Genomic DNA, 17131 nt, shown 5'->3' with positions numbered 1-17131 from the left:
TATATGTTCCTGTATATGAGAGAGAGTCACGGGGGGTTGGCAAGTGTGGTACGGCTAATTAGCAGACAGTTTGTTTTCATCCATATTCTGATAAGAGACAAATAATTACTGGGTGCGCGCATGCATTAACCTATGTCGTAACAACGTACGGGTGTCGATGGAAATGGGTTGAACCGACGATTCAACTCTGTTCCACCCAACAGAGGGTGTATATATACATACTGTGTTATATACACCATAATGAGCAGAGAGCAACAAAAAATATGTTGACTTACAAAGTTTTAACTTGAGCAGGAACTGATTCTACAGACACTGGGGCTAAGAGCGGGGAAGGGCCTGTGTTTGTGTGGTATTTAAAGAGAGGAGTACCCCCTATCTCGGCTCAGTTTTGTTTTTGATATTTCATCAAATACCATCTGTATGTAAAATGACAACAACAAAAAAAACACAGATCAACTTGTTTTCTATTCTGAGTGACTTTTTGCTGGCGACCATTTTTATTCACATTTTCTTGCTTTTTATCTTGTCTAGTTTCTTTTCTAGTTTCTTTCCAGAGTGACTCTGCAGTGGGATTACACACACACTTTGCCGTGGTGTAATTTATGTTAAGCCGGCAATGAGTTGCCGCCTCAAGGGAAAACCAGCCACTTCTTCTTCACCTTCTTTTCATTCATACCAGGAAACAAAACCCTGCGTCCTTGCGGGGCTGCGAAACAGTTTCCACGGTGCATCTGGGAAAGCCGAGTGTAGAAGCGATGTTTTGTTTTTGGTTGATTGTATTTTATTTTGTCTTTAAAAAGCGAATCGGGTGTGAGCGAACCAACGAATAGGTAGAATCGCATCAGCCACAACATTATAACCCATGACAGGTGAAGTGAATAACATTGATCATCTTGTTCCAATGGCAGATATTGCAAGCGGTTCTTGGTGATAACAGAATAAATAAAGAGTGGCATTGCAGGTTGAGTAGTTGAACTCCACTTTTAGACTTACTCCGTCCTAGATGCGACGGCATTCAATTACTCTATAATATACAGGTAAAAAAAAAAAGAACAGTCGGTTCTTGAAGTTGATGTGTTGGAAGAGGGAAAAATGGGCAAGCGTAAGGTTCTAAGCGACTTTAACAAGGGCCAAATTGTGATGGCTAGACAACAGAGCATCTCCAAAGTGGCAGGTCTTGTGGGGTGTTCCCACAAGCGGTGAACCGGTGACAGCGTCATGGGCGCCCAAGGCTCATTGATGCGCATGGAGGGCGAAGGCTAGCCCTGTCTGGTCACATTCCACAGAAGAGCTACTGTAGCGAAAATTCAGGGCTGCCTAGCTGCAGACCGGTTAGAGTGCCGATGCTGACCACTGTCCACCGTCGAAAGCGCCTGCAATGGGCATGTGAGCGTCAGAAGTTGATCATGGAGCAATGGAAGAAGGTGGCCTGGGCGCCCAAGGCTGTTTTCTTAAACATCATGTGGATGGAAAAAAAAAAAGACAAATGAACCCAAAAAATGGGCAAGCATAAGGATCTGAGAAACTCTGACAAGGGCCAAATTGTGCTAGCTAGATGATTGGGTCAAAGCATCTCCAAAACGGCATGTCTTGTGGGGTGTTCCCGGTATACAATGGTTAGTACCTTCCGAAAGTGGTCCAGGGCAGGACAACCTGGTGAACTGGTGAAGTTGATGCTGGCTGTGATAGAAAGGTGTCAGAACACATAGTGCATGGGGCTGCATAGCCGCAGATAGGTCAGAGTGCTTATGCTGACCGCTGTCCACAGCCGAAAGCACCTACGATGGGCAGGTGAGTGTCAGAACTGGACCATGGGGCAATGGAAGAGGCCTGGTCTGATAAATTATGTTTTCTTCTTCATCATGTGGGTGGCTGGGGTTAGGGTCAGATCGAGCATCTGTGGGATGTGCTGGAACAGCAAGCCTGATCCATCGGAGCCCTACCTCGGGGGAGGGGCCCCATCCTAAAGGATCTGCTGCTAATATCTTGGTCTAGGTCTTGAGGAGTCCATGCCTCAACGGGGAGCTACACAATATTATTATATTAGTTATTATTAGTGGTGGTCTTAATGCAGGGGTGTCAAACTCATTTTCACCGAGGGCCAGATGTAACTTCAAGGCAGTATAAATGTAGCTTAATGTAAAATAAATGCAACTACTCCTTAATGTTAAGTAACTCTGGATTTTTATTATTCAACTTACAAATATTACATATATATTTGCATAAATGTAAAAATAAATGTTTGCTTTTCGCTCTGTTATAACATAAATCCTTTTAATTTGTCAGCTTATGAAACACACATTACTCCATCAATCAACGATCAAACTATCCAAGTGAATAAGGATAAATAATAAGTTATGACATTAACTTTGTTCAAAACTTTTTTGTCATAGTTGAAGTTGATGAGGAGATGCTGCCTGTCGTTCAACACACCACATGAATCCCCCTCCACCATCCTCATCCATTGATCATGTTCTAAAAATAACAAACACGAAGCAAAATGCAAGCACAATCATTAAATTGTACACAACTATTCTTGTTCTTGGTTGAAATCAAAGTGTACTTGAAATACAATAATATAATATAAATATAATAAAATACATTTTATTATATTTTAATGTCTGACACCTTTTTTCCATGGCCAATGTGTCAATGTCTGGTTTTAGGTCTTATGCTGAGGCAATCCGTAGAACAGCATGGAGGTTGTCATCAGTGATGCGTGATCTGTGCTTGGTCTTGTTTAGATTCATGATTGAAAACATCTGCTCGCACAGATAGGTGCTCCCAAACATAGACAGAACACGGGCAGCATGGAGTCCAAGCTGTGGCATCAAACCAGGGGGCAGTTGACGGTAAAGTCCTGGATTGCAGCATCCTGCAACTTTGCTCTCAGGCCACTATCACTTTAAGGCTCTATTAACTCCACCTGAAGATGTTGGGGTGCAGTGCAGACGTCGGTGGTGAAAGGATTGGCAAAGATGGCAAAGCCTGAGTGCTGTGCTCTAAAGTCAGAGAAGCACTGATCAAACTCATTCATTAACCGGCTCAGTTTGGTAGCTAGCTCAGTACATGAAAAAGTACCAGGAAATGCGGCTGAGATGCTCTGACAAACAGGAAAGTGGGCAAGATTGTCCTGTTTCACTTGGTACATCCATAGATCAAGTTTACGCTGGAAAGCCGTGATCATGTCGGACATCTGCGTGATGACTTGTTTGTGTCCCTGCAGCTTCTGATTCAGTTGGGCGAGATGCTCAGTTATGTCACACAACATAGCAAAGTCACACAGCCAGTTTGGATCTGACAGTTCAGACAAGGGTTTTCCTTTACTCTGCATGAAAAGAGCAATATTTTCCCTAAGCTCAAAAAATCGTTTGTGGACTTTGCTCCTACTCAGCCACCGTACTTGTGTATGGTACGGCACGTCGCCGTGCTCCGAGCCCATCTCCTGCAAGAACAGCTGGAACTGACGATGATTTAGGCCACGCGCCCGATGAAGTTCACTGTTTTCATGACTGTGGTCACTATATCATTCATCCCCAGCACCTTCCCACACAAAGCTTCTTGATGGATAATGCAATGATACGTTATCAGAGGCGTGTGACAGTTACTTTTTTGCATTTTCTCCTTCATTCGTCCAACAAAGCCCACTTTTCCTCCACACATTGCAGGTGCACCATCTGGAGTTAATCCCACCAACTTTTCCCAGGGCAATGCATTTTAATTTATAGACTTCTCCACCGCATCAAAAATGTCCCGTCCTGTTGTGGTCCCATGCATGGCAGCTACATCCAACAGCTCCTCAGTGACAGAAAGGTCCGACTTAGCGCGTCTAATAAAAATGGATAGCTGCGCTGTATCCGTGTTGTCTGTGCTTTCATCAAGAGCTAATGAAAAAGCTATGTAGCTGCGTGTCTCTTCGGCCAGCTGTGTTGCCAGGTTTCCTGCTAGTTCCTTAACTCGGTCCATGATGGTGTTTCTTGATAAACTGACATCTTTAAAAGTCTGTGTCTGGTCGGGACACACCTGCTCACAGACCTTCACCCATGCACTGCTTAAAAAATGCACCCTCTGAAAAACACTTTGCAGCGCGGGCAATTTCTTCAGCCACAATAGAGCTAGCTTTCACTGCCGCATTGTTTTTGGTTGTGGCTCTCTTGAACACATCCTGCTGCGATCGCAATTTGCCTTTTAATTCTTGCACCATTTGTTGTTTTTCTTGAAGGCTCACTTTGGCAGACTTAGCTCCGTGTTTGGTGTCAAAGTGCCAACGTAGATTGTACTCTTTGACAACCGCCATTGGCTCATACCACAAAAGACATACCCGTTTTTCTCCTTGAAGCACAAACATATATTCGCCTTCCCATCTTTCTTGAAACAGCCTTCCATCTGCATACATTGTGTGTGTGTGTGTGTGTGTGTGTGTGTGTGTGTGTGTGTGTGTGTGTGTGTGTGTGTGTGTGTGTGTGTGTGTGTGTGTGTGTGTGTGTGTGTGCACATATATATACAGTGGTACCTTGAGTTACGAGTGCACTAACACACAAGTTTTCCGAGTTACAAGCCGTCGTTCCGTAGATTTTTTTTGTATTGATTTGCGAGCAAAAATGTGAGTTACGAGGAGCGAGCTCCAGGTGCCTCCGCTAGTTGGTGTGGTGAGTGAATGCGGCCAGCATCCCGCGTTTCACTCCTTCACTTCACATGGTTACCTGAGCGTGGAAGCATCGCTTTTGTGTTTTGTGCTTTTTGTACAGTTATTTTGCCTTTTTTTTTTTTTTCGAACCAAGGGTCCTGAGAAAGTTAGTGCTGAGAAGAAGAAGCGGATGATGTCCATTGACTTAAAGCGCAAAATAATAGACAAACATGAGCGAGGTGTGCGTGTGATGGAATTGGCGAGGCAGTACGAGCGTAGTACTTCTACGGTATGTACCATACTGAAGCAGAAGGAGACGATAAAGGGTATTACGCCAGCCAAGGGCGTTAAAATAATGTCTACGCTGCGGACCACTGTCCATGAAAAGATGGAGAATCTGCTGTTGGTGTGGTTGACGGAGAAGCAGCTCATAGGAAATAGCGTGACGGAGGGTATCATCTGCGAGAAGGCAGAGGAGAAGAGAGATCTACACATTCTCTTTTATTGTGTTTTATTATGTTTTTATACAATATTTGTTATTTATAAATACATTGTTCTTATTTAAAAACACATAACAAAAAAAAATTGTGGTGTTTTTTTGGGGGGCTGGAACGGATTGTTTTTTTAAATTGATTTGCTATACGAGCAGATTGAATTACGAGCTCTGTCACGGAACGAATTAAACTCGTAAGTCAAAGTACCACTGTATACAGTGGGGCAAAAAAGTATTTAGTCAGCCACCAATTGTGCAAGTTCTCCCACTTAAAAAGATGAGAGGCCTGTTATTTTCATCATAGGTACCTCAACTATGAGAGACAAAATGAGAAAAAAAATTCAGAAAATCACATTGTCTGATTTTTAAAGAATTTATTTGCAAATTATGGTGGAAAATAAGTATTTGGTCAATAACAAAAGTTCATCTCAATACTTTGTTATATACCCTTTGTTTGCAATGACAGAGGTCAAACGTTTTCTGTAAGTCTTCACAAGGTTTTCACACACTGTTGCTGGTATTTTGGCCCATTCCTCCATGCAGATCTCCTCTAGAGCAGTGATGTTTTGGGGCTGTCGCTGGGCAACACGGACTTTCAACTCCCTCCAAAGATTTTCTATGGGGTTGAGATCTGGAGACTGGCTAGGCCACTCCAGGACCTTGAAATGCTTCTTACGAAGCCATTCCTTCATTGCCCGGGTGGTGTGTTTAGGATCATTGTCATGCTGAAAGACCCAGCCATGTTTCATCTTCAATGCCCTTGCTGATGGAAGGAGGTTTTCACTCAAAATCTCACGATACATGGCCCCATTCATTCTTTTCTTAACACAGATCAGTCGTCCTGGTCCCTTTGCAGGAAAACAGCCCCAAAGCATGATGTTTCCACCCCCATGCTTCACAGTAGGTATGGTGTTCTTTGGATGCAACTCAGCTTTCTTTCTCTTCCAAACACGACAAGTTGAGTTTTTACCAAAAAGTTCTATTTTGGTTTCATCTGACCATATGACATTCTCCCAATCCTCTTCTGGATCATCCAAATGCTCTCTAGCAGACTTCAGACAGGCCTGGACATGTACTGGCTTAAGCAGGGGGACACGTCTGGCACTGCAGGATTTGAGTCCCTGGCGGCGTAGTGTGTTACTGATGGTAGCCTTTGTTACTTTGGTCCCAGCTCTCTGCAGGTCATTCACTAGGTCCCCCCGTGTGGTTCTGGGATGTTTGCTCACCGTTCTTGTGATCAGTTTGACCCCACGGGGTGAGATCTTGCGTGGAGCCCCAGATCGAGGGAGATTATCAGTGGTCTTGTATGTCTTCCATTTTCTAATATTGGCTCCCACAGTTTATTTCTTCACAACAAGCTGCTTACCTATTGCAGATTCAGTCTTCCCAGCCTGGTGCAGGTCTACAATTTTGTTTCTGGTGTCCTTTGACAGCTCTTTGGTCTTGGCCATAGTGGAGTTTGGAGTGTGACTGTTTGAGGTTGTGGACAGGTGTCTTTTATACAGGTAACGAGTTCAAACAGGTGCCATTAATACAGGTAACGAGTGGAGGACAGAGGAACCTCTTAAAGAAAAAGTTACAGGTCTGTGAAAGCCAGAAATCTTGCTTGTTTGTAGGTGACCGAATACTTATTTTACCGAGGAATTTACCAATTAATTCATAAAAAATCCTACAATGTGATTTCCTGGATTCTTTCCCCCCATTCTGTCTCTCATAGTCAAGTGTACCTATGATGAAAATTACAGGCCTCTCTCATCTTTTTAAGTGGGAGAACTTGCACAATTGGTGGCTGACTAAATACTTTTTTGCCCCATTGTATAAAGATGATAGGCACAGTCAGATTAAATCGAGACCTTGAAGAGCGAGGCCAAGAGAGGGATGTGGGGAAGAAGAATAAGGGCGGGTTGTGGTGTGTGTTGGAAGAGATCCAGCTGTCTTGTTTTGATGCAGACACACACACACACGCCGCCATGCTTGCTTTTGCCAGGGCATCGTTACCCATATGTCCTCTTCTCCGCTCTGCTCTGTCACCCCCTCCTCTCCCCTCTGATGGCCTTACATCTCCTCCTCTCTTTCTCTCTCTCCCTCGTTCACTCTCTCTAGCCTCCAGGGTAAACATGGCCTCTGATCCGATTTATCTTCCTACTGTATAAACCCCCCCACCACCTCTTTCCCTGTAGAATCTTTTCCCTCTCTCTCGCTCTCTCTCTCTATCCTTACCTTTTTGTTTATATATAATATACAGTGTTTCCCCATAGCTGTTAGTGAGATGTGAAAATAAATGTGGTGGGTGGCTAATAACGCAGTAATATGAAATATAATTGACTGCGTGCCTTAATTTCAGTGTCAGGTTTTCGCCAGGATTTATTTTGATAGGTCAGCTATTTTTTTTCCAACCCCAGGTCTTATTAAAAATAACGTTGGTTTTCACAGCACAACCCTTCCGCTTTACTCTTGAGAAATGTGCCACTCTGCTGCAGCTCCTCGCCGTGCTTCAACGCAGTCCAATGTTGGGAGGCATACCTTTACATGTTAATTCTCCGAGCCGTGTCAAACCTCCATTTCAAAAATGAGGAAACTTGCCGTAGTACAAGCTTGGGTTGACAAATTCATAATCTATCCTTTTTAAACGACATGCGCTCATTTGAAGAGCAACACTAGTTGAACAGAACGTTTCCGTGCAGACGGTGCTGACACAGTAAATGATGACCTGATGGGCTGTCAGCAGGGGATCAGCTCTATGGATTCCACAAAGAAGCGAGGAGTGTGTGTGTGTGTGTGTGTGTGTGTGTGTGTGTGTGTGTGTGTGTGTGTGTGTGTGTGTGTGTGTGTGTGTGTGTGTGTGTGTGTGTGTGTGTGTTGTATGGCAGACCAATACGTTTTTTGACTCTTTCCCGAACTCTTAAGTATGTATCGACCTATTACCAACTACAGTAATGTGTGTCTGCTTCACTGTTGGGCAGCGGTCAACGTTTAAAGGGCCATTATATGAATGAAGGTTAATTCAAATTTTGTTGTCCAGCATCTCCCCATGTTCTTACCATTTGGTCGGACAGTTGGTAGCAAGCATTGATTGTTTAGTTATTTTTTTTATTTCCTGCGGCCTCTGTTGTTCAAAAGCCAAGGGATTAAGAGAAAGCAGGTGCTATCAGTCTCCCCGGAGGGGAGTGAAGAGATAGGGAGGAGAGACGACAGACAACCAAAGACTATTTTGTGGTAATTTTCCACGTTTCTCCCCAATTTTCCAATATTATAACAGTGCTCGGATCTTTTGGTTGTTTGTTTTGTTTTTTTAATTCTATTTAAATTGTACACCACCGGGTTCCCAGGGATGAACTCATGGGAGGGGAAGAGAGATGGGATTTCAAGTTATTTGTCACACAGGGAGGTGTCCCAAACACAATTAAAGAAAACTGATGCATTTCGAAATGAACGTTCCCCTATGGGGGTGTAATGTTAACCCTTGGGCGGGGTCTTTACCGGCAGACTCCACTCTCTGCATTTCAAGTCCTTAAAGCGTTGGAAACAGTGAGCTCACGATTCCCTCTCCATGGTACTTTTCATGTATTTAGATACAGTAATTGATTGTGCTAGCCACAGCACTTTTTAGAATGAAATAATCCCACGGCACACTACCACTATACTGTTAACCACTAAAAACTACGCTTGTTTTTAAAGGGGACCTATTATGCAAAACAAACTTTTTCAGTGCTTGTGCACATACATTTGGGTCTCTGATGGGTCTACTAACACACAAACTGTAAGACAAAATGGACCAGGCAGTTTATTGTGCGCTGTCTGTTTCAGAAAACATGTCTTAAAATTCAGCTTTATGTCTCAGTACTACTTAGCACTGAGACACTGAGAATTAGAACCTCCCTCTATCTGAGTAACTCCACACATGCCTGGAGTGCGACCAGACCCACTAGCATCGAAGCTAAGTGCTAATCATGGGAAATGCTCTGTTGGCTGCGGGATACCAGCACAAATCTTTTAAAAGAAAGAGGAATTAATACCTGTCTTGACAAAACTGCCGACGAGGGAAATGTAAGTATTTAAAAAATTGTGTGTGTGTGTGTGTGTGTGTGTGTGTGTGTGTGTGTGTGTGTGTGTGTGTGTGTGTGTGTGTGTGTGTGTGTGTGTGTGTGTGTGTGTGTGTGTGTGATTCGCTCCGCGTTTCTCCAAACAAAAACGTAGATGTATTTATTTTCCAACGTTTACCTAATTGAATGAAACAAAAAATAGCCCCAAGCCCCACTGTAACCTGCAGTGCTCCAAGCTCCGCGCTGCTCCAGACACCACGGTGAAAGTCGGAACAAACTTTTAAATTAGGCCTTGTAAATCTAATATGACTGAAGATTTAAGGTGGACGTAGGTTAGAATGGCCAAAATGCATAATCTGAGTGGTATTTTCAGTTTAAAAACTTGTTTTGGGGACCTCAGAGACCATACAGTATATTAGCTTGGTGAAAAGGAGCATGATGGGGCCTCTTTGAATGTCACGGGAGTCGGGAGCCACTCCAACAAAAGAGTTAGCAATGGAGGGAATCTTCAATTCACAAACGGAAAATAATTATCTCATTCATCGCTCACTGGAAGGCCTCCCTCCCGAGCGTTGAACACCAACTGAATCAAATAAATGAGGAGTTGGTAATTCGAACGACTCTTTTTACTGAGTGGCTCGTCAAGAACAGAATCTCGTAAAAGAGAGGTAAAACCTTTCATTGCGACGAATAGTCGCAACCTAGTCACTAGGTGATTTACAAGCGCCCCGACCACATAGGAAACGTCAACCAATGCATTTGCTCGTTGTCTTGACACACAAACACTTTCTTTGTGTCTCCGTCTTCCACTCCCATTTCCCCAGTGCACACACACCGCAATGACCCATAGAGGTCAGACAGACACTGATGTGGCAAATGGCTAGATTAAATATTGATTTGATGAGAATGGAACCCTTCCTTGAAATCTGTCTCTCTTGCTCTGTACTCCTTTTGTTTTTTTGTTTTATTGTCTTCCTCTCTGCCCCTGTCCTATTTTCTCTTTCAACCCCGCTTCATCTATGTCATACCATCTATGTCTATCCCACCCTTCCCAAGTCTCCTCCTTGTCTGCCCATCTTTGTCTGCGGGCCCGTCTCTCATTGCCGCCTTTTTCCTCCATTTTAAAATTCAGCTGGAGACGCCCGTCCTACCTCAACGCTGGTCCAAAGGATGCCCTAACTAGCTCTTGCCAAATTTGAGGAGAAGAGCGGCTTAAATTTTATAATAGGTGGAAAAGAGCGTTTTCCTGCATAAGAAATAGGTTTGAAAAAGTTCCATCCTTTACCCTGCGCAATACTATTACAGTCTATTGTCTTTCAGCGATCTCAGTTTCGTGATAAATTGTGATATCGTCCTATTGTGGTACACCATGTTCTTGTCTAAGATCCAAAATGACTGATTAGTAGCTTGATGTGAAAAAGGAATATCCCGTTAATGAATTTGTGTCGCCTGGCCACACATTTTCACACTAAAAAATCACACACGTTTCAGCAATGCAGCTTTAATTTCGGAAGACAGCTGTCCTGTCACAGGAGCCGCGTTTCCTCAGTCCGTCGGGGCACCTGTGCCGTGAGTATCACACCTTTTTATTGAAACAAATTTCATCAGAGGTTCGTCCCACCTAAGAGTTTTAGGGACGTGTGGAGCGAAACACGATGGGCAGTGGCCCATTCGTCCTCCTCCTTCCAGGAAAGGTTCCAGGGGAATTATCCTCATGCTTTGATATTGACCTTATTTTTTAAGGAACAGTCCTCATCTTCACAAACTAGAATAGTCATCTACAACTTCACTCAACTTCCCCTTTGGTTGCATCAAAAAACAGGACATTTATTTGGTAAACTGAGCCAACCAAACCATGGAAATGAAGACCGAATGGAGGTATTCATCATGGAATTCCTGAGGACAAATCCTTCACAACTTTGTCACGTATTCTTTAAAAGACAGCTTCAACAAGTCTCCCATAGCAAACGGCAGAACCACGATGGCTATTTAGGGGACGTCGACAAAAGTTTTTCTGGTTTCTCAACTATGAAACGCCAAATAAACTACTCGAGAGTGAACATTTTGGACAGTTGAGACAATGAATAAGTCATGCTTCAAGATGAACCAATTTAAATTCAACACATTTGAAAATAACTTGCTCGATATCTCAGTTGGGCTTGAAGTTTGTCGAAGTTATCCAGTATTTTATGTCAAATGCAATTGCCACCACGTCAAACTATCTTGACTGACTGGAGACCAAAATCATCAACACCACCACCAACAAAATCTCCTTTTTCTAACACAACCGGGAATTTCCACTGACAGCATTTCATCTTAACGAGGAACAATCATTAAACCTAATTCAATTACCATTACATGTTTCACTACTGTGTCACGCATAATTGCCCAAATCAACAGACACTGTTACCTGTGTTTGAGTGCCTGTTTCTCTGGCTGATGGCAGCAAGAGACTGCCTTCCCTGATAAAACTCAACCTCTGTACATTTGGATGAGTTTGGGGTTGAAGTGAAACAAAGACGTCATGAAATGACATGACCGGACAGGATGATTTATTTGCTTTGTTTGAAATATCTTTTATTTGTGCGGTGGAGAGGGGCGATGCCACATTAATGTGACAAGTGCAGAATGACTGAGAGCAGAGATTGGAGGAACCAGCAGATGTGTCCATTAAATCCAATTGTCTGCCTCTCCCTACAAGATAGATTGGGTAGATTCTATGACAGAAGTGGGTTATCCTCAGCTGAGAACAAAGAGTTAAGGCGTTGGGACTTTGATCAGTGTTTCCAGGGCTGGACTTGCACTAATTACAGGTCTAACACTGATTTCCTGTCAAAGTTGTGGCTTGACCAAATCAACAGACCCTGTCAACAGGGTCTGTTGATTTGGGCAATGACGAGTTACACAGGAGTGAAATATGGAGTGGTAATTGAATTAGGCTTAATGATTGTTCGTTAAGATGAAGTGCTGTCAGTGGAAATCCTTGGTGGTTCCTTTAGTGTGTTGAAAGCAATGATTTGCCAAAGCAGCACACCACACATATTTCATAACTTTGACAAGCTTTAAGCCCAATTGAGCCCAAGTTATTTTCAAATATGTTACTAAGTCTCTCAACTGTGTCTCTCAAATGTTTCACTCTCGAGTAGTTTATTTGGAGCTTCAAACTTGAGAAACTAGAATAACTTTTGTTGACGACCCCTAGTCATCGTGGTTCAACCATTCACGATGGGAGACGTGTTGAAGTTGCGTTTTAAAGATTACGCAACCAACTAGGATTTGTTTCCAGGAATTCCATAATGAATACCTTCATTCTGTCTTATTTTGCATGGTTTGGTTGGCTTTTGGCTAATATTTTTCCCCCAAAAATCCCAAAGAAGTGTTTATCTCCACGAGGACAGCCGCATGAGGGCTTTAAGAAGTGTGAGCTCCTCAAGGTCCTCATAGTTTCCCGAAGGCTGCCAGGAGTTTTTGTTAAGTTCAACTGTGCTGGCAGGTCATTGGTCAGGTGTGTATAAAAATATATTTACTTAAATATTGACATAAAATCATTTCTTGAAAGAACAGGCACGGAGGAGGGTGATGGGGAGGGGGTGGGGGTCGGAGTTTGTTTACATCAGTCTTCACTTCCTTGAATTTGGCTAATGAATTAAATGGAAAATTCTCTGCCATTTCTCACCTTTGTATGTCATTTAACTATGTCTCTCTGTTTTTCTCTATTTTCATTTCTATTTGCAATTATGTTGACAAACATTCATTATTACAAAGAGAGTTCCTGAGACACGCTTGTAATTAAAATAAATCATAGCCAGGCACACATGCACACAGAGGCTGAGTTGTCTGAATTATGTCATACAAACTTCCAGGACGAAGCAAATAGGCCCAAGGACATCAGATGTGTTATTTACCAGCTGTATTTTGTACAACTTCATCTCTGCCCCTTAACTCAGCGAAACCTACCTTAAATCACATAAACACCGAACTAATGCTTTAAAAAGTCGACATCATTCAGTTCACTGGTTCGCTGAAGCAGACGGTGCGCCTGTCCCTGGAGGGGGAATAGCCATGTTAAGGTCTGTTAAGGTTCCATTTGGGTCAAAGCAGCTATTCAATAGACTATTCTGTGAATTAACAGTTCGCCAAGAAATGCACCGCTAGGGAACTCAGACATCTTTATTTAATTTTTTTTATAATTTGCAGTATTTGGAAATGACCACCTAGGCGTAGTAATTTAATCATTACCAATTCCAGCTGTTGCCACCTGTGACAGAATTACAGGCATAGGAAAGGCGGCGGGTGGCACTAGTGGTATAGGAGAGGAACATATATAAATAACGGTAATAAATAATTTAATTGTGTGGCGGGCGGAGAGATACTTGGCACCGTTCTTATCCTTGGAATCTATACCTTTGTACCTTTGTTTGCTGGCCGTGACAGTACAACACTGCAGCACTTTTCAAAATAAAAGCTAAATGTGTCCAGGAGGAAGATCTCTGGCTCGGTAAGTATCATCCTGCAAGTACATTTGGTTTTGAATCCAAATGGCCGTCGCCAAAAGCTTTAGATTACACCGGCTGTCCATTACCCCTCCATTAGAAAGGAGGTGAGTGACTGAAGAGGATTGGGGGTAAAATATGGACACTTGGCTGTCTCTGAGTTCAATCAATAGGAATATTATTACAGGCCAGGCCGTTAAGATGTCAATTTTGAGGTTTGCTTTTTCAACAACCTTGTGGGAAACGCTCCATGCGCCAAACGAATGCAGAAGACTATGGAAAAGGGCGGGGACGATGGGTTGAGGCGCTTTGCAATACTTATTCGGTCCACGTCCTCCACTGCTGTTTCTCCTCACTTCTCCTTCCCTTCCATAATTGACTCTGGGATCTGATGGAAAAAAGGCAACTCCATGCACGCTGTAAGTAAGTATCCTTCTAGCTCTCTCGATTTCTTTCTCTCTCTCTCTGCCTCATAACATTTATTAAATTGTTATCCCCCCCATTCCCCCCAGCCTAACCCTATCTTAATTCTCTGTTTACCTTCTTTGAACACCTCGAAATGCCCTCTGTGTGGTGTTGATTCATAATGTTGGGTCACAGACCTCCTGTCTAAAACTAAATAGGCTTTTGTAAATCTCCCCAGTCAGACAGAAAGCAAAATTGTGTGTGTGTTTGCGTGTGTGTGTGTGTGTGTGTGTGTGTGTGTGCATGCATGCGTGCGCAAAGTCAAGGTTACCTGTTCCACCCCATCTGATTTCCAAATGGAGCTTTTTTCTTTTACTCCATTCCATTTATCCAGCCAAAGATAACGTGACATAACCCGCCCGCCCAGAGTTATAGCTCCAAAATGGCTGCACTCTCAGACAATACCCCCCCCCCACCCCCCCAGAAGCCATCACAATCGCCACATTGGTCTGATCGAGCCAGAAAGGCCGTGGGAGATTCCCATTGGAGACCCTGTCTTAGCCAAGGGAATGCGAATGTGTTCATTGTACCCTTTTAAAACGCACCTCTTGAAACTTCCTTTGTGTGTAAGGGGTGGGGGGTGGGGGTAGGGGTGGATTGGGTGGGCTGATGTGAAACCTAAGCCACTTTCATGTCTCACTTTGGAATGCTTTCCGAGAGATGTTTCTCTCCCTAGAAGGTAAGAAGTTAACGTTCCCCTGATGCCAGGATCAGACTACACAAATTCAGCCAGATTTTGACATGATTTGATCGCCGCCGACAAATTTCCAGCGTTCTTGAATATAAAGGTCTGGAATGCCGAACGGGCGTCTTACCCCTTGTAGAGTGACGTCATCGAAGAACAGGGGCGTCCCAGACAGCATAAACCGAATGTCGGAATGTTTTGTAATTTTCTTCCTAGTTTGAAAACTCTTACGACATATTCCTTAATGTTGACCAATAGGATGACCGAGTGCTCTCTGGTGCACAAGTAAACATGGGGAAGAGAAAGAAGGATGCTGCTGTTGCTGCTGTCAGGTGGAACAACAAAATCGAGGAAAGGTTTGTTGAGCAGTGGCAACAATAACCTCTGTCTTTGTGACGTTCCCTTGAGGTAGTACCATAACAGAGCCAAAAAAGATAAATGTTGGCGGGAAATAGCAGAGGCACGTATGCAACCCAGTGAGTAGCAGGTTAACCTATACTAGGTCATCATTCACTGGTAGCACTAGCCGCAACATCATCCCTGCTTCTAAGGATGCTGTTGCAGTTACGGTAGCATGTGATTAATTTCCGGATATACAGTTGACTACTTCCGGAACACAAGATTTCCAGCATCACACATAGCGCTTCTGTAGCCATGACTTGACAATTCCTTGAACAATTGATAATACATTGACAACCCCCCCTGACTTTTGAACTCACGCAAGGTTGTGAATGGCAGGATGTTGCTTGTCTCCCAGTCAAGACACGGCAAGAACTTATGGCGCGATGACACGTGACCATCGTGAAAGACAAAAATATTGTCTAGTCTGATCCCTGCACCTAACCTCCCTGTTTTTGTTTGTTTGTTTGCTTTTGTGTTTGTCTTCTTCCATTTTGGCTCATTTGTGCCTGGTTTGCATTAGAGCCGTTGGCGTTTTATGCAGCACGCGTTCATGTCCTGTTGTTTTATTGTTCTGGCTGGTTTATTGGCAATGCGATCTGGATCTGAAATCTAACAGTCAAGGAAAAACATTTGAATCACACTTGTTGGCTGCTGGGTGATAAACAAAGTGTGTTTTGGCATTTTTGTTTGTTTCCTTGTTTCATCATTCTCATCGCCTCACGTCTCAAAATCGTCATTTTCTGTGTGCCTGAGATGGTAAAATCACAAGTTGCCACGGTCGACACGCTCATCTCTGCCTGCCTCTCTCCTCTCCTCTCGCCACCAGTGGATCAGAGCACGTTTGAGAATTCGGTGGCCCAGCAGCAGAGTCCCCAGACTTCCAGGCCGGGCCAGGCCTTGGCACGCCGCCCCCCGGGGTCGCCTTATCCCAACTCGTCTGTAGGTCCCGTCGACTCCCCATCCTCCGCGGGTCAGCAGAGGTTGAAGAATGCCATTAATCTGGGCAAGGCGGTCGGGGCGAAGGTGAGACGGACTTTTTGAGTGTCTAAACATCTATGATTTAGGAACCCGTAGCATAAATATAAAGCAAAAAACATACAAGAACCACCCCGCCTTCCCCCAGCTGGGTTACCAGGCAATGTCAGCTTCATGGCTCCCCCTTAGTGCGAGCGACAGGATTCTTTAAGTTAAAGCTACAGATGTAGGGAATGTAATATAATAAGGTCTGGTCGCTGGTAGAGTTTAAATTAACTTCTTGGATTGATTTTGGAACAGCTCCCTCATGTTTCGGTCAACTCAACACTTCAGTCTCCCCTATAATTCACCTCCACAGCTCTCGATGAGGTTGTATTTGAGAATGTGACTGTCTTGTTGGTGTACACAGAAGTAAAATAAAACCAGTAAGAGGGGTTGTTCCATAACCTGTACCTTTCAGCTCTGGTTTTTCTTGTCCTTCTTGTTCTTGTTCTTCTTCTCACCTCCTCCTCCTCCTCATCATACATTTTCCTTTCCGGGAGCCCAGGTCAACGACCTGCTGAGGAGGAAGGAGCCCAGTCACCTTGGAGACATCGGCGTCACGGAGGTCAATAAGAACGTTGGCGCGGTGTGGAGCTGCGTGGACGAGCTCAATCAGGCCAATGCCAACAGGTGCAAACCTACGAATGCAATTGTGCTCTGTGATTATACAACCGAGGGGTCCCTAAATGGTTTTTTTCTTTTTATGGCTAGGCCCACTTGGCTTGACTTAGATCTCGGGGACACTCTGCAGCCTTTGTGGAGTGCTCCAAAATACACCATTTGACTGAAAACTTGACAGAAATTGCAGACCTTCAAAGTGTGTGTGTGTGTGTGTGTGTGTGTGTGTGTGTGTGTGTGTGTGTGTGTGTGTGTGTGTGTGTGTGTGTGTGTGTGTGTGTGTGTGTG

At 43.8% G+C, this 17131-nt stretch overlaps 1 protein-coding gene across 1 annotated transcript in view; it reads left to right on the top strand.

Moving 5' to 3' along the window:
- The window catches only part of LOC307239703 (carboxyl-terminal PDZ ligand of neuronal nitric oxide synthase protein-like), a 174135-nt gene that overhangs the window by 153992 nt on the left and 3012 nt on the right, over positions 1-17131 (top strand). Inside the window, exons 11-12 of the mRNA XM_080013228.1 lie at positions 16035-16231; positions 16731-16855. Coding sequence (XP_079869354.1) covers positions 16035-16231; positions 16731-16855 — 322 coding nt within the window. The remainder of the gene's footprint in view (positions 1-16034; positions 16232-16730; positions 16856-17131) is intronic.

This window comes from Zeus faber (genome assembly GCF_960531495.2).
Source record: "Zeus faber genome assembly, chromosome: 1".
NCBI classification, from domain to species: domain Eukaryota; kingdom Metazoa; phylum Chordata; class Actinopteri; order Zeiformes; family Zeidae; genus Zeus; species Zeus faber.
This window is presented reverse-complemented; position numbering and strand designations above follow the sequence as displayed.